This window comes from Hipposideros armiger, unplaced genomic scaffold, assembly GCF_001890085.2.
Source record: "Hipposideros armiger isolate ML-2016 unplaced genomic scaffold, ASM189008v1 scaffold_184, whole genome shotgun sequence".
NCBI classification, from domain to species: domain Eukaryota; kingdom Metazoa; phylum Chordata; class Mammalia; order Chiroptera; family Hipposideridae; genus Hipposideros; species Hipposideros armiger.
Genome location: NW_017731534.1, coordinates 774,603 through 796,426, shown reverse-complemented (window position 1 = coordinate 796,426; position 21,824 = coordinate 774,603). Strand labels below are relative to the sequence as shown.

General features: G+C 40.0%; 1 protein-coding gene across 2 annotated transcripts in view; it reads left to right on the top strand.

Moving 5' to 3' along the window:
* The window catches only part of TEK (TEK receptor tyrosine kinase), a 112,810-nt gene that overhangs the window by 48,401 nt on the left and 42,585 nt on the right, over nucleotides 1-21,824 (top strand). For both annotated transcript variants that reach the window (XM_019652686.1, XM_019652685.1), the window contains exons 3-9: nucleotides 4,989-5,099; nucleotides 5,991-6,143; nucleotides 9,909-10,040; nucleotides 10,949-11,089; nucleotides 13,837-13,965; nucleotides 16,639-16,790; nucleotides 18,046-18,190. In XM_019652686.1, coding sequence (XP_019508231.1) covers nucleotides 4,989-5,099; nucleotides 5,991-6,143; nucleotides 9,909-10,040; nucleotides 10,949-11,089; nucleotides 13,837-13,965; nucleotides 16,639-16,790; nucleotides 18,046-18,190 — 963 coding nt within the window. The remainder of the gene's footprint in view (nucleotides 1-4,988; nucleotides 5,100-5,990; nucleotides 6,144-9,908; nucleotides 10,041-10,948; nucleotides 11,090-13,836; nucleotides 13,966-16,638; nucleotides 16,791-18,045; nucleotides 18,191-21,824) is intronic.

Here is a 21,824-nt window from a genome sequence, read left to right as displayed (position 1 = left end):
GCATATTAAACCAGAACAATGGAAGTCAAAAACCAACTGGAATGTTCCTTCCAAACTGATAGTCCAGGTCAGCACAGATAAAGGAAAGAGTCAATTCAGTTAAATCAGGCATGGTGAGACAGTGATAGTGAGAATTAGTTGAGAGAAGATGGCTTTAGAATCATATTCACCTGAGTTTTAAGTCTTTCTCCACCACTTACCAGCTGTGTGGCCTCAGGCAAGTTATTTCACTTCTATTGGTCTCATTTTCACCTATGAAATGGGTATAATAACACCTTCAAAATTGCCTAAAAAGTTTTAAACATTTGAGAACCAAATGAGATCACCAACATTATCTGGCTCGTAGTAAATATTCAATCATTATCATTATTATAGTGCCTTGAAATAAGCAATGATTTAGTGGGACTATTACTTTTCCTACTCAATTGTGAAACGTTTTAATATCTATTAACAGAATTATGGAAGTTCATGCAACATAGGAAAATAGGCAGTACTTTCCTGTAGTTTAATAATGACAACATCCCAGGCTGTTGAAGTGATTCTTTTTCTTTTGCTGACCATCCAATGGCTGAAGTAGAGTGCGAGGAAAGTGCTATCCTTCATAATGAATCAGGAAAACCTCTCAAACTCTGTCTTTGTGACTCTATTAATTCCCTAGTAAAGCATCATGGGACCTCAGAAGTGCCTGCCCGGGGACACAGCAGGATAGAATAAACATCAGTATATTCCTGCTTGCTGCTGACTTGTGCATATGGGGAGGAAGTGGGAAATCCATTTGAGATGTGCCAAAACACAGCTTAAATTGGCTCACATACTCCAAATGGCCAAATTGTTTTTATCAATGGCATCATCCAAAAACAGTCAAAGGCAGTTTATTCAAACCTCAGTGGTGGCTTTGCTTGGAGGTAGGGCGGTGTAAATGAAGTTTGAAACATTTTCACACCCAAAGATCTGTTTCAGAGTCTTCCATCAGAAGAAACATAGGTTATTTTTCTTCCTATTTTCATTTGATAAATAGTTTTAAGGACATCAAACTCCCCACATAAGATTTGTGAAGTTGAGAGAGAGGAGCCATTTTTATATAAATAAATAAATGAACATGTTAAAAGCATAAAGAAAATATTGGGTTGTTGGAAAAGTCATGACATATTTTTGCAATGAAAAACAGAAAACTACGTCATGACTTTTCCCACAGCCCAATAGAACAATTCTCAATCAGATTCATTCATTTATTCTTTCATCCACAAGTATTCTTTTTTTTTTTTTTAAAGATTTTATTGGGGAGTTGGGGAAGGGGAACAGCCAAGTTGTTGTCCTTCAATCTTAGTTGTGGAGGGCGCAGTTAGCTCAGCTCCAAGTCCAGTAGCCATCTGGCCACTCAGCTCAAGGCGTCGTGTTCAATCTTAGCTATGGGTGGGCCTAGCTCACCCACATGGGAGTCGAACCAGCAACTTTGTTGTTAGGAGCATGTGTTCTCACCAGCTAAGCCATCCTGCCACCTGTTGGCAGCTCACTTGCAGTTCAGCTCGGTCACAGCTCATTGGCCCATGTGGGAATCAAACCGGCGACCCTGTTGTTCAGAGCTCGAGTTCTTAACCAACTGAGCCACTCGGTCAGCTCCTTAAGATTCTATTTGTGCCACACATGGGAGATGCAATGATGTTAACATTCCCTGAATACTTATTATGTGCCTAACATTCCCCTAGCAACTTCATATACATTACCATAAAACTTAGTATTTACCAAGTGCATATCTGGTGAGGACTATAAATAGATGAGGCTTTTCGCTATTGTAACTTAGGTACATGTGCACACAGGGTCCCAGTATTAGACCTGGAAAGGATAACATAGGCCTGATCCCAGAGGCCAAGGCCTAACCAGCCTGTGCTGCCTTTCAACACAGATGTGAACCTGCCCTCTTGGAATGCTCAGCCTAGCAGGGGAGAGAGACACTAGGAGTGGGTCTGTCATGGGGAAGTGCAACAATGACGACACTTAACCTGGATTGCAGGGGTCATGAGAGGCTTTTGGAGAAGGTGACATCTGGAGGAAGACTGATGAGTGAGTAGGAGTTGGTGAGACGTAGGCGGAAAGAAGGAGCAGGAGAGAGAGCAGGAATTTCTTGACTTAGCCGTGACTGATCCATCTGAAGAAATCAGTATAGTTCAGAACAGCCGGGATTGAGAGCTGAGGAGTGTGAGTCTGGAGAACTGGTGGTGTTGAACATGTGTGGGGGTCTTAAATGTGTGTCTCAACTTTCACACTTGTTCAGTGGTAGGAGGCCTTGAGTAAAGGACTTAGTCACCTTCAATTCTATCTCCCACCTTGGTAGACTGTGGATATCCTATTTTCATAGGGCTTTTGTGATGTTACACGAAATAGTAATGGACATGAAATGACATTATTACTCCTATTACTCTCAGTCCTTAACTACCATTACATGAAAGGAAACAACTGAAATTTTGCTCAATTATTTTTCACCCATGTTTGTAACATTTATTACCATCTGTTTTCTTCTCCAGCTCTTAAGGAATAAGTGAATTGTGTTCTTAGTTAAGTTCTGTCAATGAATTAGCTCAGCCCAATGATCTTGAGTAAGTCATCTTCTAACCTAGGCCTCTGCAATCTCATTTAGGAAATGAGGTGGTAGGACTTTAAAGCCTTTTGAGTGCTAACATTCTATAACCTATGAAAGGTTTCTGGAGCCAAGTTACCTGGTTTCGATCCTGGTTCTCCCATGAACTTGCAATTTGATCTTGAACAGGTTCCATAACCTTTCTGTGCCGTAATCTCCTTATTTGTAAAGTTGGGATAATTGTAGTACCTATCTCATAGAGGTACTATGAAAATTCAATATGTGTAAAGTCCTTAGAACAATGACTTGTAGTAGTAGGCGCTATTAAAAGGTGTTTCTTATTTTCATGACCCAGGCAAGTCACATGACATCAATCTTTGTGTACCATGTACCAGCTGGGCTCCTGTGTCATTGGGAAGCTCAAAGTGCAGCACAGAGATTGGGGACCCCTTCATGATTACTCAGCAGAGAACAATCCATCTAGAGATGTCAATGCAGGAGGCGACAGGCTGGACAGCAGTGGAACTCTGGTGTGGCTATGTTCCTACCTTAAGAAATGAGGGAGCTTAAAAGGCACAAAGTCTGAAATAATAAAGAGCCACAGAATGCGGAGAAAGAAAAGCTATGTTGGAGTTGAGCCTAGTGGGGAATTGTGGTTCCTTTTCAGGATACAATGCTGGGTGAGAAGTCCCACGGTCAGCTAAACAAGCTTCACACAAAGGGGCAGAAAATATAAACAAACGATGTAGAAAGGAACAACAGCATGAAGCGGTCTGAAAAAGTTCCCACAGGAGCCCAGTTGCATGTCACAGAGAGCAAGAGCTGCACACATTAGATTGCTGAATGAAGCACCTTGTCGGGGTGAGAGTGAGCCCCACAACATCCCGCCTCCAGCCCCCTGCCTCCCCAACCTGGTTAGTCCATTTCAGTCCTGTTGAGAAAGCTGGCACACAAGTCTGTATTACAAATGTCAGCCCAGCAGTGTTGCTGTTTATTTGTATTTGGGAAGGATACTGACCTCTTCTAGCACTTAGGAGCTTGGTGTACACCATTTAATATTCCTAACAACCTTTTAAGGTAAACATTTTTACTTCTAAATTACATATGAGGAAACTGTGGTGTTCAGAGGTTAAGTAACTCACTCAAAGAGTTCCAGTAAATGGCAGAGGGTGGTCTCAAGTCCGGGACTGTCTTATCCCAGGTCTCACAGTAACCTTTGATATATACCATGGTCCTTCTGGGTTTGCCCATGTCACTGTCTGCACCAAGACATTTATGTGGGAGTCCTGCCAGGGTACCATGCCTGGGTCAGAGGAAACCAAGCTGACAAACCTAAAGCCCGGATCCTTCTGAGCAAGGTTCACAGGTGTCTTCTGCTCTCACTGGGTAGCCCTCTAAGCCAATGGTAAACAGAACACTCCATCAGCTTCTCAAGCCACCCATCTGAAAACCACTCTATTAACGATTCAGACCTTAGGGTACAGGGTGTTTTGCTATTGATTTCTAATTTAGGTGCATCCTAGTCAGAGAATTTGTTCTGCAGGATATCGAGTCTTCATTGTTCATGGAGATGTTCTTTATGGCATAATAGGGAGGAGATATGCTTGAAAATAACATATTCAGATAGCTGGATACAGGGGTCCAGCAGATCTTTAATTGTGTTACTGAAATCTGTATTTGTCTTTAGTAATTTTTGGTCTTTTTGATTCATCAGTTTCTGAAAGTTTCCACTATACTTGTGGATTTGTCAATTTCTTCCTTGAGCTCTGTCATGGGTTTTGAAGCTCTGTTGTTAGGTGCATACACAAGTTCAGGGTTATTTAATCTACCTGGTGGATGGTTCCTTTTTATCATCATGTAAAGACCCCTTTTGGGGGCTTTGTCTGATTCCATTAGAGAAATGCTTGGGGCACTCTAAAGCAGTGAGAGTTATTTGGAGCAACAACAACTCTGAAGGATCAAAGGAAAAACCATTTGGCAAATATCTGGCCATTCTTATTCTATTAACACTTTGAGGAAGCTTGGTAGGGATTGGGGCTGGATGGCAGATTTGTAGTTTATATGGTTTACAGTTAATATTAGGTCTTAGTTTGGTAATAGATATTAATCAACACAAAGTTGTCACCTCCCCAACTGGTGGCATGGGGAAAATGTGTATATGTATATTGTGTGTGTATATTTACATTTTAACAGAGGACATGACCATTTTTTTTCATTAGATTCTTCAAAAGATATCTAACCTTAAGAAAGGTTAAAACCCGTTAGCTACCACTGTTTTTAATATCATGAAAACCAGCTGACTCCTGCCAAGTGCCAGCCCTCGTCTTCTGAAGTTCAAAGTTCAGCTGCTCCTGGAGAAAATATGTGACCTCATTTTCTTGTTTATTTTCTCTCTCTCTCTCTCTTTTAAAAGCTTCCTTCCTACCAGCTACTTTAACTATGACTGTGGACAGGGGAGATAATGTGAACATATCTTTCAAAAAGGTGTTGATTAAAGAAGAAGATGCAGTGATTTACAAAAATGGTGAGTATGTGTGTTCTCTCCTCCCAGCACTGTGGTATGAGACATCAGATAGCACAAAACATATTGCATTATCATCTTATTGTAGTCTTCGGGGCAGATGTTTGAAGTAAAGCTGCTATGATACAAGCTAATCAAATTCTATGCTAGAACCTCTCTTAGGCAATGTTTAGTTACTTAATCAAGTAAATTAAAATGGAGATTTATACACATATATGAAAATATATATGCATTGTACATTTATGAATGTACAGTGTGAATTCTGAATGTATAGTAAAACCCCATTATGATGTGATAAATGGGGTCTCAAATTCTGCCATATAAAATGTTTGATTGTTTAATTACAAAGTTAAGAAATAACCAGAGTGAGCCTGGGAAGCCCACTGTTAGCAGGAGTGCTGGGGGTCCAACTGTGAACCAAATCTGTATTGGCCCAGCTGTGGTTTGGCACCACTTGACGGCAGTTGCCTGATCCAGCTGAAATATTGATGGGGACTATTCTGAGTTCTGTGGATGGATAGGACTTCCAGGCTGGAGCTGTGATTGTAGTTATCTTCTAGTTAATTGGTTAGTTGGCAGGGTTACCTAACATTTCCCACCTAGCTTTGCCTGTTCACCTCTCCCTGTAGAAGATAAGAACTTCAGCCTCTCCCCATCTTTGTGTGTTTGGTGGTGTATGCCATTGAGTGATAGGCTATCTGCTCTGCCACCATACCTTTCTTGCCTCTTGGGAGAGCATTGAGTAGTTCAGCCTTTTCATTCTTCCCCCACAGTCAGTTTGTAGAGCACATTTTCTCTATCAGATCCGGGAAAGCTGACCAAGTGGAGGGGCCAGACCCAGAAACCAGAGTGTTGGAGTGTGACCCATGATTCTCTACTCTTCTCCCTGACCAGGTTCCTTCATCCATTCAGTGCCCCGGCACGAAGTACCTGATATTTTAGAAGTAAATCTGCCTCATGTGCAGCCCCAAGATGCTGGAGTGTACTCGGCCAGGTACATAGGAGGAAACCTCTTCACCTCGGCCTTCACCAGGCTCATAGTCCGGAGTAAGTGACTGAGAGGCCACCACCTGTGATGGCATTGCTAGGATTTTTAGTTACAAGTAACAAACTGACTCTGGCTACTTCAGCAAAAACCAGGGATGTGTTGGAAGTATACTAAGAACTCAGAAAATGAATGAGAAAGCTGACAAGCAAGTTTTTCAGAAAAGATAGACTCCAGGAAAGATCTGGGGCTCTGCACTGCGGGGAAGAGTGGAGTTTCTCTCTAGGGGTGCTACCTACTGTTATCCTCACTTAGCTTCAGTGATGTTTCTTTCACTTCCAAGTTTTGAATTCCCAGGATAAAGAATAAAATTGGCCTAACATATGTCAGCTGTCTATTGGCCTAGATCAGGGGTCAGCAAACTGCGGCTCGCGAGCCACATGCAGCTCTTTGGGAACGTTCCATCTCAAAAGTTTGCCGACCCCTGGAAGAGCCAATTCTGTCCCTCACAACAATTTAAAAATTATTCGAGAGCCATAAATATATTTTTACATAATCACCATTATGTGAATAATATCCTTTGAAAATTTTATAGAAGAAACTATGATAGTTTTATTTTCATTTTCAATTTTACTTCAGAGCTACGTGTACGTACCCAAAGAGCCGCATGTGGCTCGCAAGCCGCAGTTTGCTGACCCCTGGCGGCAATTCTGTCTCAAAAGTTTGCCGACCCCTGGCCTAGATCAATGAGTTATAGACAAGGGTGGAGCCACATACTACTACAGTGCAGGCACTCGCATCTCACACTTGAATAGCAGCATCATTCCCATAAAAAGGGGAATTGCGGTAAGCTGGGCAGTCCCCCGGACAGGTGTCCTACAGGGGGATGTGTTGGGCCTTCCGCGTTGGTCTGACATCTGGTTAAACATGAAGTCTTCTGTGAATCCCATACTTGCCAGATCATTCAACCGTCTAATGTGGTTTCTATTTTCAGGTTTGAAAAATGCAAGACTTAGAACTAGTGAAAAACCCCCACTATAACTATCAAAGTGGGGAGTAACCATCACCAGTAGTTTTTACAAGAAACTGATCTATAGAAAGCAAAAAATTTGCCCTGAATTTTCCTCAGTTATGTCAGGTATTCATGATATTCAATATTCAGGCTTCAGATCTAAGCACTTGGGATGCTACTGATTGGGATCTCTAACTTACGGAGAGTATTTACTTTGCATTGCGTTATATTCATTAACTCATTCAGCAAATATATGTTGATTATAGCTCTGTGTCAGGCATTGTGTTGGCGTTGAGAATACAAGGATAATAAGAGAAGCCACTGTTTCTTGGATAATTCCCAATCAGAGCAGGTACATACATACATAAGCAGGTATTGCAATATGAAATAGAAATGAAAAAAAATGTGGTCATCTAGTTAGGGCAGTTGAAATCCCCTTTTATTTCATTATGGTCATGGAGATTCTGAATGGCAAAGAAAGAATTTGCATTCATTTCATTTAGATGGTTTCTCACCAGTCTGATATAGCACCATGTACGAGGATAATCAGAATCTGGGCAGCTTTTCCAGCAATATCAGAAACATCAGATGTTGATATGTGGTAAAAAGTTTAAAGCTCTTTTTAAAATAGCAAAACAAACATGTCTTGGCATAGACTAAAATTTACTGAAAGCAACATACAAACAAGACAAGCAAAGAAACAAAAACTCAGAGGCACAGACAATAGTTTAGTGGTTACCAGAGGGTAAGGGGAGAGGGGGTGGTAGAAGAGGGTCAAATATATGGTGACGGAAGGAGAAATGACTCTGGGTGGTGAGCACAGTGCAGTATATACAGGATTATTATAGAAATGTAGAGTTAAAACCTATGTAATTTTACTAACCAATGTCACCCCAATAAATTTAATGAAATTTTAAATAAATAATTAGGTTCACCTGAACTTTTAAGGTAAAGCAAAAGACTTCAAACACATTTTGATCTTCAAGTCGTCTTGTTTTCAGATTGCTAGGAGCACATGTTTACTCTCTTTTGCCCTTAGGAGTATTTCAATGAAACTGTTGGAGAGATGCTGCTAATATCTAAAATCATTCTAAAAATTTTGAGTTGGGCCACGATCATCCAATTTAAAAGTATTTTCTCCCAGTATGACTTCGTTCACGTTTAGTAAAAAATTAGGAACAGGCATTTGAAGGCATTTATCCATTTCTCATAACTGTAGGGTATCTTTCCAGGATGAATTGACGCCTAGGAATAGTCAATGCTTAAAAACTGTGTATTACAAATCACACTGGTTATATTTATAGGATTTCATTTCAGTATAAATTATCTCCCTGACAAAAGATTTCTCACAAGCATTAAGTTTATAAGATTTATCTCTGTGTGCCATAAATACATAGTTTCCTAAAATACAAAATCACAAGTCTTTTGAAGAAAATAACAAAGCCTAATTGCATACTTGTTACTTATCAACAAACTCTTTTCCTGGCTTCACCATCCCCAAGAGATCACCCCTATTATTCCCTTGAGCTTTATTCTTTCCTTCCCAGGATTAGGTGTGAAGCTGAGACAGGTCTACATACAGGTACAGGGCTAGAGACATTAGTTTAATATAACAGGAAGCCCATTTTCAACTCCAGTATCTGCTATCATTATTAGTCTTCAACATGTGCAAATAACCTGTGGTTGGGCTCTCCACAAATCACTAATTGTGCAGAAGTATTTTTCTCTTTATATATTAAGGCATGTAAATATTAGCTTCTAGTCATTGTGTAGTGTTATAAGTGGAAGCCCGTAAGAAACGGCCTATGCTGACACAGTCTTCCTGATTATTTTAGAGAAAATACTGATAACTAAGAATTCTTGCCAAAGAAATTATAAGGTTATATCAGCTGTCGGCACAGGTCCAAGCTTACCATGGTGAAACTAACATTCAGGGACAAAGATACTAGTTCCTTTCAGAAGAGAAATTAAATAAAATTCCTGACCACAAAGGGTCACCCCAACCTTCCTGGGTTTACCTTATATCACAAGGTATCCTTGGGCCTAATTACTATCTAAAATCACTGAGTGCTAGAGAGAAGTAGCCAGGACACATGGATCTAGAAGCATTTTCCCACCCTTGTACTTTAGGTTTTGTATATCTTCTTTCACTACTTATGTTTTCTACCTAAAAAATAGGTGGACACCACTAGCTCTCGCTTCCCCTTTTTAGCCATATTACTTCTCCACATACTCTAGGCCAGAGGTTCTCAAACTCCGGCATGTATCACAGTCATCTGGAGGACCTGTTAGTGTGGATTGCTAGGCCACCTCCAGGGTTTCTCCTTCAGCAGGTCAGGGGTGGAGAGTCAGAGGTTTGCATGTCTAACAGATTCCCAGGTAATGGAGATGCCACTGGTTAAGGATCGCACTTTGAAAACCACTGCTCTGTGATCTAAACACACCTGCGGCTCCCCTAACTCCCCCCCACCCCAGCATGTCCCTCTCTCCTCTCAGTCTCCCCTCTGCTTGGAACACCGTCTTCAGCCCTGTCTCCATTGCTCCTCAGGTGGTCCTGCAGATTCAGCTCATATAACACCTCCTCCAGGAAGCCTTCCTTTATGCTCTCTTCCACCCATAAGACAGGATTAGGTGTTGCTTGTCTTTGTTTCTACCATTACTTCCTGTTTACGTGTCTGTTTCCCACATTCAGCTATTAGCTTTTAGAGAGCAGGGATTGTCTTTTATTTATCTTCATTCACCAGTGTCCACTAAAATTACTGGTTTGTTGAGTCAAGGTGCTCTACTCACCACTGCACCGTTTTCTTAACAAAAGGATGTGAAGCTCAGAAGTGGGGACCTGAATGCAACCGTGTCTGTACTGCTTGTATGAACAATGGGGTCTGCCATGAAGATACCGGAGAATGCATTTGCCCGCCTGGGTTTATGGGGAAAACATGTGAAAAACGTAAGTCAAGAGGACTTGGTGAGTCAGTTGTATATTTAGAAATCCATCATTGGAACTAAAATTTTATATCTGGACAGAGTTGGGGATAGAAGCTAAATGGCCTCTGCTATGCATATGGCATCTTTGTGTGAATCAGAAAAAGATGCCCTTTCCTAAAAGCTTTTTATTGTCAACCACTGGAAGTTGCAATAAGTATATAAGTCTACAATGTCTAGGATGTGAATGTTACCCCCCAAGTTCGTGCAGTACACAATCTGTGGAACTGGCTCGTGGCTCTGATGGCCTCTCTGTGGAGCAGTTTCATTGCCTATAAAATGGGCTCTAAGGGTGTGTTCACCCTGCCCATGCCACAGCTGACACTGGATTATTGTCCATGTTCACTGGTCTTGGACAGACCCTTTAAAAGAAGAATCATGCAGGGCCGGCCGAGTGGCGCGTTGGTTAAGAGCTGGCTTGGGATGCCAGAGGGCCCCGGTTCGGATCCCACATATGAGGGCCAGTGACACTGCCCTCTACAGCTAAGATGCTGAACAACAGCTTGACTTGGAGCTGGGCTGCCATGGGTCGCCGGCGACGGCGTAGGCTGCAGCCCCTGCTACAGTGGATTGCCATGGGCTACTGTGTGTAGCCAGCAGCCGCAGTGAGCGGCCGTCCAGAAGCCGGAGACTGATCTGACTCACCCGGGAAGAGTGCAATGATGGTGCCAACTTGGGCCGGTGGGGCGACGTCCTCACAACTAGACTGAGGAACAAAATGACAGCAACTTGTCTGTTCCCCTTTCCCCAATTCCCCAGTGCTGTTCCAATTCCCCAATAAAATCAAACCTTTAAAAAAAAATAAAAGAAAAGAAGAATCATGCATTTCAAGGGGTTGCATGTTTGACTGAATCATCTTTTCTTTCTCCAAAGCTTGTGAAGTACACACATTTGGCAGAACTTGTAAAGAAAGGTGCAGTGGACTAGAAGGATGCAAGTCCTACGTGTTCTGTCTCCCAGACCCCTATGGGTGTTCCTGTGCCACAGGCTGGAAGGGCCTGCAGTGCAATGAAGGTAGGCACCAATTCCACCCTGAACAGAAAACGCTCTAGCCATTATACCAAGGAGGTCTGGTTTGCTGGAAGTTGTAAAGCAGGATATACCTGGACTGCTCAGTCAACTATCCGTTGCTGAGCTAGCGACAGGGTTTTGAATCACAGATGTTTTTATCCAAAGTTAATTATACTTCCACATTAAGACTCTGGATCTCATACAAATGGCTTCTCGGATGCATCACCTGGGGATCTTGTGAAAACGCGGATTCTGATTTCATAGGTCTGGACTGGGGCCTGAGGTTCTGCATTTCCAACAAGCTCTCACATGGTGCTGATGCTGTTAGTTTTCAGACCACACTTCGCGTTGGAAGGTCCTAGAAAATTTGTTTTTTCAGTGGGTCATAAATATCGGAGCTTGAGGTCAGATCCAGATAGGATTTGGGATTTGAAAATTGAGAAAGGCAAGATCTTATCTTCTGTGGACCTTACTTATGCAGTACTAGCTTCGACATATTCAAAGGTTCTCTCTGCCCTTTCTAAAACATACTTTCCAGTTTGATGAAGTGCAAAGGTATGTGTTTCTCATCTACTTTCCAGTAAGCATTTCACATCTACTGCCACACAGTAACTTAACATGAACCTGTAGCCAAATATGCCAGATCTTAACTTAGGAATGTTAATGGGAGTGAATTAGCCAGACCTCAAAGGATTTTCAGCAACTACCTCGCAAAGTCAGCTTTTTCTACATCTGGCGCTACTGGGAGCTATTATGGGTCCCCAGCTACCCGATAACAATGTTCTAGGGCAGAACAGTTCAGTAAAATATAAGCAAGATACATATATAATTTAAATTTTCCTAGTAGCCACACTAAAAAAGTAAAAGAAATAGGTGAAATAATTTAAATATTTTATTTAACCCAATATATAAAAACAATTATCATTTCAACATGTAATCAATAGAAAAAAGTATTAATAAGATGTTTTACATCCCTTTTTTTCATACTCAGTCTTTGAAACCTCAGTCCAGACTAGTTATATTTTAAGTGCTTGATAGCCATACATGGCTAGTACTACCCATACTGGGCAGCTTTAGTGGCTTGGGATCAGGGGGCAAAGAGGAGAGTTATACCTACATAAACTTCAGCTACTTGCGAAACCTCTCTCAGTACCTTCTCAGTGCTGAATCTGCTCCCCATGGAGCACTGAGGGAGCCACAGCAATGGTGGAATACCACCTGGCCTCAGAAATGTACACCTTAACATAAAAGGTGCTTACAGGTAGGGGCAGATCCAGTCAGTCCCACTTAAAAAAAAAAGAATATTAAAAAAATCATTTGCAAATTAAAAAAATATATGTGCTCATATGTGAATAATTTGCTAGGGCCCAGGAAGGGGTACATATATGTGAGGGCTCTAGAACATAAGCTTCATCAGCCTTATAGTGAATGGTTTCTCTAGATCCACGTTTATAAGGGTACATTTATTAACTCATCCAAGCTCATGCCTGGCTCAAGAAATCACTATGATTTTGTGAACTGAAATAGTGTAGTGTTCTCCCAGACCCTTCCTAGGACCTCCAATTCCTGTATGTTAGAACTTTGCTATATTGTCCCTTAGGTCCAAGACTCTAATCACTTTTTTCTAACTTTTTTCTTACCTATGTTCTTCAGACCAGATATCTATTGATCTAGCTTTAAGTTCATTGACTCTTTCTTCTGTCATTTCCACTCTCTTGCTAATAATGATATTTCTATTTCAGATATTGTGTTTTCTTCAATTCTAGAAAGTCTTTTTTAGTAATTTTTTATAGTTTCTATTTCTCTGCTAAGATTTCTCACTGTTTCATGTGTTGTGAGCATATTTTCCTTTATCTCACTGAGGATAGTTATTATAGTTGCTCTAAAATTCTTGTCTGCTATTTCTAACTGTTTCTGGGTCACCAGGGTTGATCTCTGATCAGATTTTCTTTTCTCCTGAGGATGAGTCATAATTCTCCATTTCTTTTTACATTGAGTAATTTGGGATTGCATCTTGAACATTGTGAATATTACACTGAGCAGACTCTGGCTTATGCTATATTCATTTGAGGAATGTTGACTTTTGTTTTCTTGTTTTAGCAAGCAATGAACTGGATATACTCAAACTAAACTCTGACTCTTAGGCATCAGCTCAAACTCAGTTCAATTCTTTTACCCTTAGCTGAGATGCCTTGAGTCTGCACTTAGCATGTATGTTTCAGAGGCCAGCCAAAGATTTGGGGCTTCCTCTCTCTGGCTCTCCCTTTCTAGTTTTTTCCTCTTGCTTTCCAGTGGCTGTGGTTGCCCTGACCTCTGGTTATTCAGGTCAGAAAGACTGCAGGTTTTCTTTGGAAGTTTAGTTACCCCACATGATATCAACTGTACCCAACCATTAGAATAAAAGCTGAAAAATGGGAAACACACCATTCCCATCTTTCAAATGTAAATTCCCCTTTAGAACCTGCCTGGTTCCCACCAACTCTTCAGTGCTTTCAGGTAGTTGTTTTTTAAAATATAGTTGTTATTTATGAGAAGGTTGGCCTAGTGAAAGTTTACTCAACCCTTCTGGAAGCAGAATTCCCCAACCCTTTAAGTTCCTGGTAATTCAGATAAATAATGGAGATAAATCACATGCTATGTTAAATGAATCAGCGAGATTGATAATAGAGAAAAATAAAACTAGCCCCCCACAGCCTGAGTTTTCTCCCTTCTCCTGTATCAACACTGGCGTTTGATGTCTTTGTTTGCAGCATGCCAGCCTGGCTACTATGGGCCAGACTGTAAGCTGAGGTGCAGGTGCACCAACGGGGAGATGTGTGATCGGTTCCAGGGCTGCCTCTGCTCTCCAGGACGCCAAGGGCTCCAGTGTGAGAAAGAAGGTAAAGCAAGGTAACACTGTGGTCAGGACCATGGTCAGCATGTCTAGACCAAGCTTTGCTGGTATCATTCTTGCCCCAACAGCCCAAGGTTCTCAAACCACTTCTGTTTCCATCAGAAGTTGAGACGAATATATCCCAAGTCCTAAAGGGTAGCTTCCTGATTCTTTTCTATGGACCCTCAAACTGGCTTTTATTTCCCTTTCCAATAGGAATAAGCCACGTGCTCTTTGTCGCACATTCAGTGATGGCTGGCCGGCTGAGAGTTCTGCCTGCCTTCTCTGCTGTCTTCTCTAGGACCAGCCTTTCCCCTGAATATGTACAACAGGGAAAAACTACTTTGGAGGAATTTGGAAAGAACATATTTTTAAAGGAACATATAAATTTTAAAAAATAGAAAAGATTACCCTCAAAAGGAACTGTTAAATAATTCTAGTTCAGAAGTTACCGTAGAGCAGAGGTCAGCAAATTCTGATCCACAGACTATATCTGGCCCACTATTTTTTTAACAGCTCTATTGAGACATAATTTTTATACCATGAAATTCATCCCTTTAAAATGTACAATTGAATGGTTTTTAGTATGTTTACAGAGTTGTGCAACCATTATCATAATCTAACTTTGGAATATTTCCATCATACCAAAATAAATCTTGTACCTATTAGCAGTAACTCCCATTCTCCCCTCCTTCTAGTGCCTGGCAACCATTAATTTACTTTCTGTAAAAGTTTGCTTATTCTTGACATTTTATATACTGTAAATGGGATCATACAATATGTGATTTTTTTGTGGCTGGCTTCTTTCACTTACCATACTGTTTTTGAAATTTATCTATGTTGTAGCATATATCAGTACTTTCTTTCTTTTTATTGCCCCATCAACAGTTGTCATAACGAAAATTTTATTGGAACACAGCCATTCATTTACAATATATCACGTATGGCTCTTTTACACGACAGCAGCAGAGTTGAGCAGTTACCACAGAGAACTTACAGCTTGCAAAGCTGAAAATATTCACTATCTAGTCTTTTACAGAAAAGTTTGCCAAGCCCTGCCCAGAATATACATTTTAAAATTAAAAGAAGCCTATTTTCAAAAATTTAAAATAATACACATATATTATTTTATCATTCAAGTAAATAGAAATGTTATACATCCAGTGAAATCTACACAGAGTGGTAAGTCATTTATAGCCTTTTCTCTGTGAGTTTTAAAAATCAGAATAGATACAATGGGGGGGGGAATACAACAGTTGTTTTTCAAAAGCTTTAGCTTGTGAGCTTTTTACTTTCTCTTCTTTCCCCAGCATTGGGAGTTTGCTACAGAGCAGGAATTTGGGCGGGTCTAGGAAGGGAAGAAAATGCTTTGGGACTACCAAAGGAATGGACAACTAACAAGCTTTAGGATTTGACTTTTGTATTGTACTCCTTCTTTCTAGGGCTGATGTCACAAAAGGTGTGAGACTCTCAGACTTAGATCCAGGCCCCAAGCTTGCAGAGAGAAGCCCCCTTTCATGAACACCATTCCACCCTCCACCTGTACATCCACCTTCATCTCCATCCAACTGCAGAAAATGCAAGGGGACAGTGAAGGAAAGAAATGATTTAAAAGTGTCAAAGCACTTTGAAAAACTTCTACATGAAAAATTTGATGTTTTCTAATCACAGTCTCTGATATATACAGATATATCAAAGACTTAACTTTGTAGTTATTAGACCTTTTTCCCTCCTGCTGCACACACTTTACCTGTTTGATTCTAGGTCTGAGAAATAGAATATCAATATAAACAATCAATATTGATGTGTTTACCTTCTCCCACCACTGACACAGAACAGCCTGTAAGTGACAGCTGCTCTTGGAGCACCTCCATGTCCTAGAAAACAAAGTGTTGGACTATTTTCAAACATGTCTCACATTTAGTTACATGTGGTCTGAGGTTTTCTAAGACTCCACAGTTCAGAATAAAATTGTTATGTTTCAGGATTTCTCATTCTCTACTCCGCAAGTATTAGGCAAGCCATCCTGATATATTTGTTGCTACCAGAGGCATTTTTTTGTCCTTTCAATATTAGCAGCAACATCTTTGATTCGGCTGTTGACTAGAAATTGATTGGGGTGGGTGGGTTATATTCCACTTTACTTCTTGGAAGTAAAGGTGTATATGATTAATCATCTGCCACTTGCAGACTTCCCAATTAACGAGATATCTCTCATATATCAAAACTGACAATCATGTTGTTGGTTCACAATATCATGGGGTTCTCTGCTGAGTTGAAGAAGAACTAGTTTTATGTTTTTGTTTTTGTCAAAATTCTCTTAAAAAGCAAGAAGGAGGCTCAAAAGTTAGACCAGGGGAGATGTGGCCCTGGTGATCATTTTAATATTGAAACTGTACATCCAGGTCCCTTGAGGGAGCACAGCATTATGGTGAAGAGTGCAGACTCTGAATTCATAAATATCTGAGCTTGAATCTGGGCTCTGAAACTCAGTCTCCTCATCTATAAAATAAGGACTACAACAGCACCCACCTCACAAGTTTATTATGTAATGATAAAACAATATAATATTTGCAAAGCTCTTGCCTAATGCATGACCTGCTAAATGGTAGCTATTTTTATTATTACTACTGCTGCTGTGTTAAAGATTAGATTTCACAGTGCTGTTTTCTTCATTCAGGCATACCAAGGATAACCCCAAGGATAGAGGATTTGCCAGATCACATAGAAGTAAACAGTGGTAAATTTAACCCCATCTGCAAAGCATCAGGCTGGCCACTACCTGCTAATGAAGAAATGACTCTGGTGAAGCCGGATGGAACAGTGCTCCATGTAAGAGTTATACTTAATCTGTCCTCCTGACCCCACTAGATGCTTTCAATGTAGTAATCACCCACTCAAGGCTAGATTCCACTCAGGGCTTGCATTTTCCTAGGCTAGGATGCTGTTAGCTTTGACAAAAAGAAGAGGAGTGTTTGGCATAACCCAATTGGTTCTAGATAGACCTGCTTCCATGTCTCTAGTTCAGAAACCATGGCCCATGGAATCCCTTAGGTCTGAATGCATTCCTCGGGTCCCCCTACCCCTTCACTTTGCCCTCATTGCTGGTGTTCACTGCTGGTTAGGGCACTATTGCAGCAGTTCTTCCTTGCTGGAAAGGACTAAGCTACCTTTCCAATCTATTTCCCTTCTCTTTCCCATAAACCTAAACGCAACAGAGACAGGAGCCACCTCAAATTTCTGTGTGTCACAAGTGATCCTCAGGAAGTTGGTGCATTTTCTTATCTAAAGATTTAAAAAGAGATTTCTTTAAAAGATGACTGCAAATCAGCTTGACAGGAAGGAAGATCCAAGTGACCTGTTGGGGACAGGATATGTAGAATGTGCCATTACCTGTGTGCACACATTAGATGTTCCTAATTCCACTCAAACAACCTATAAGGTAGTAGAAACCAACTAAAGCTTCCAAAATCCTGTTGGCCTCTCCATGAATTAAAGGAAGTAACAACTACCATCTAGTGGGGGCCGACCATACTATATCCAACATCTTACTTAATATTACCTGTCCCGGTTTTGCAGAAGTAAAAACTGGTTGGGTGAAGTTAAGTAACTAAGGTATTGGGCAAAGTGGCAGAGCTGGTATGTGAACTCAGGTCCATGTGTCTTCAGAGCCCTGACTTTTCTCCTAACACCACACTCTATAGCCCCTCAAACACTGAGGAAGCCATTTTCTCCTCTCACTCAGCCATGTCTGTATTAGACCACAAAGGAGCAAATGTTACTTACCAGAAGCAGTTGAAAAGGAATTAGACTCCTTGCTTGCAAGTATTTACCCCACACTCCCAAACACACAAATACAACAGCAGGATCTGTGAGGGCGTCAATCCAATATAAACTTTCGGGGCTACTACAATAGGCTTTGGAAATAAGCCAATGATTATACAAGCATTGCATTGAACTTCTTAATCTCTCCTAGAAAACTTCTCATTAAACAATGAGATGGTGTCAGGGTTAAGGACCTTTGTGTTTATGCCTCCCTAGAAGCTTTTATTTATTTATTTATTTATTCTGTATCTGACCTTTCCAGCCAAAAGACTTTAACCACACGGGTCATGTCTCAGTGGCCATCTTCACCATCCACCGGATCCTGCCCCCTGACTCGGGAGTCTGGGTCTGCAGTGTGAACACTGTGGCTGGGATGGTGGAAAAACCTTTCAACATTTCTGTAAAAGGTAAGCTCCGTTTTCCAGACGAAGAGCTTGTATCCTAGAAGTGCTGTGTTTATGTATCGTTGAGTGCTGATTCCAGATAGAAATGTCATTTGACCACTAAAATGCCTTTTGGATATTTTTCAGGATAGTAAGGCTTTAAAAAAAATTAGATGTGTACGAAAATGGAAAAGAGGGATTAAGTACGTGACCTTTGGAGTCACAGAGTTCTGGGTTTGATTTTTGTCCCTAATAGCTAATAACTTTGTGTGTGGCCCTGAGCAAATGAATTTAACCTCTCTCAGCCTTTCTTTATTTGTAAATAAAGCTTAGTTTATCTGCCTCTCAGGGTTATTGTGAAGATTTGCTAAGTATATAATACACTTGGAATTGTGTCTGGTACCACATGTCTGGTCATGTTTATATTTCATAAAAGTCTAGCTTCATCATTTTACTTCCTATTTGTTATTGTAGAGAATAATTTGGAAAATCTTTATTTTGAGGGTCTTTCAATATAAAGCCCAGGGTATGCTCTATAATTAGCATGAGTGATTTTATTTCACATATTCAGTGTTGTAATTATTGCTCCTATTGTGAATGAGCATTTCAAAATTCAATTTAATCTAAGTGGTTGAATGGACATTTGTGACTTGAGGAGAAGAAATGAAGTGGAGGTATATCCAAGTAAACTTGACTGGTATACATAGATACAACAAGGAATTTCAAATTTGGAAGTTACTTACAAATCCATTTAGACAAAAATATGTACCTCACATAATATAGATCTAACAGCTCGCTGGTATATATTCTTGTAAAGGCACTGGGCTCAATACCTCACATACTTCATCTTATTTAATCTCTATGAGAACCTTGTGTAATAGATGTTGCTATCTCCACTTTAGCAGTCAGTGAACAGGTTCATAGGGTTTGGTTAACTTGGTCGTACATCTGGTAAGCAGCAAATCTTAGTTTTGAACTTGAGTCTCTTGATCCCAATCCCTGCACCATCTCTCCTAGACCATTTTGCTTTCCTAGTCTCTTGCATCACAGATGAGGAAGCAAGTTGGCCAGAGTTGATTTATATTTGATGTGCTTTATTACTTGATTAGGAATCTTTGGGAGAACCCAGAGATGATTTCTATAAGTGAACTGAATGTAAATACCCAGAACATAATCATTTTTAAAAAGGCCAATCACAATAGTAACATAAATAGAGCCTCATAGATTTGGATCTCGGCCCTGGGAATCCAAGTAAACCACCTCAGAATCCTTAATATTTTTTGGATTACTGGAAAAATACCAGATTTGTTTTATTCAGGACATTTACATGCTGAAAATAATTTTATATATCTTGCACATTCTTGAAAGAAAGGAAATGATATTTAGACAAGACAAATTATCTTATTTTTAGGTTTCTTGGAATGTTTGCTATCCATGGAAAATAAATTAGAAGTAGAAAAACAAACCATGTTGCAAAAATTCAGGAGAGTCACCGGCTCTAATTTTTATTTTATGAATGAAAGACACAGCATATAATGTCAGTGCATAGATAGACACACTTCTAGTTCTAAATCACTGATGTCTCTTCACTCTCATATTGACTTATATCATAAAATGGAAATTAATGCTAGGTAAATTAATCAGTGTCTTTAATCATTATAAGAAAAAAATAGACACTAAGCTTTATTACTGGGGTATAAATTGGTACAACCATTTTGGATAACTGGCAATATATACTAAAGCTAACCATATACCTACCCTATGACCTAGCAATTTTACTCCAAGGTATATGCTCAAAAGAAATGTATTCATATGTTTTTAGAAAGACATCTTGAAGAATGTTCAGAGCAGTTTTATTCATAATAGCCCCAAACCAAAATTAACCCTAATGTCCATCAACATTGTGGTACATTCACATGTGGTAGTTTGCTAGGGCTGCCGTAGTAAGTACCACAGACAGTGGGGCTTAGCAGAAATTGCTTTTCTCAGCTCTGGAGGCTGGAAGTCTGAGAATAAAGCACTGTCAGAGTTGGCTTCTTCTGAGGACTCATTCTTTGGCTTGTAGATGGTCTTCTCCTTCCATCTTCATATGTTCTTACCTCTGTACGAGTATGTATCCTAATTTAACCTTCTTATGAGGACAACAGTCATGTTGGGTCAGGAATGCCCCAATGACCTCATTTTAACTTAACTAAGTTTCAACACCCCATCTCTAAATACAGTCACATTCTGAGGTACTGGAGGTTAAGACCTCAACATGTGAATTTTTGGGGCATACAATGCAGTCATAACATCATACAGTGAAATGTTAAACAGCAATAAAAAAAAGGATGAATTCCTGCCACACTATGTATGAATCTCATAGACACAATAATGAGCAAAATAAAATACATGCTATATGATTCCATTTATATAAAGTTAAAGAACAGACAAAACTAATCTATAGTGACAGAAGTCAGGATTGTAGTTCCCTATTGACTGGGAAGGGTTAAGGGTGCTTGGCACTTTCTGGGGGACTGGAGATATTCTCTATCTCAATCTGGGTGGCAGTTATATGAGTGTGTACATAGGTAAAGTCTCTTGAGCTAAATACACTTAAAATTTTTGCTCTTTACAATGAATATCTCTATAATGATCAAAAGACAAAAAACAAAATTATAAACTACTAAGAGGAAGCTGTTGGAGCTATTTTTTTTTACCCTTGTAAAAGTATCTCTTTTAGAAGAGACTGGAATTAATGGCTAAAATAAATTATGCATTTTGATGATTTAAACAAACAGGTGGTCTTATGTGATCATATAAGGGAAGCATGATTTAATGAATGAATTTACTCACTTTTTTCTGAACGCTTTCATCAGAGACTAATCTAAGTAAAATGTGTGTCCAGACTTACCTAACTTAACATTGCCTCCAGTCAGGGGATACTGCTTGAACAGGCTTCTTACTGGCACTATTATCCTGACCTTGGACAACTTCCTCCTCAGTTTTCCTTTAGTCAATAGAATTTACTAAAGGCCTATGTTCTAGGCATTGGGAATACAGCAACTAATAACCCAAGGAAAAAAAAAAAGATTGCTCAGCATAGAGCTTTCATTCCCATAGGGCAATAAATAATGAACAAATAAGTAAGGAAAATGTATAATTTGCTGAAAAGCTAAGTGCCATGGAGAAAACAAAAATGGGTGTAAAGAATGATGGGGCAGGGCTGAAGAGGTGACTGCGATTTTAAATGGGGTATTCAGGCTTCCCTGAGAAGATGATATTTGAACAAAGACTTAAAGGTAATTTTTATGGATGGTGAATCAAAACATTGAGACAGAGAAATAAGGTAAAATTAGTGAACATTGTAATGTCCCCTGAAATCTGAAAGGTTCTACATTACATAATATACACTCTTGCCGAGGAGAAAAACCCAACAGTTACGCATTTCTCAGAAGGTTAAGCTAATGGAGCTATAGAGCTTACTGCTGACAAATTCAGTTGACAAACATTTATTCAGCACCTGGTGAACAAACTTACATGGTCTTTGACCTAATGGAGGTTAGAGCCTACTGCCGTGTTTTACAACTTTTTTAATCGTTACTGTCCCATTAAGCAGCCCTTTTAAAAATTGTATCCCAAAATATACGTTTATGTACTGTGGCTTTCTGGAAGGCCA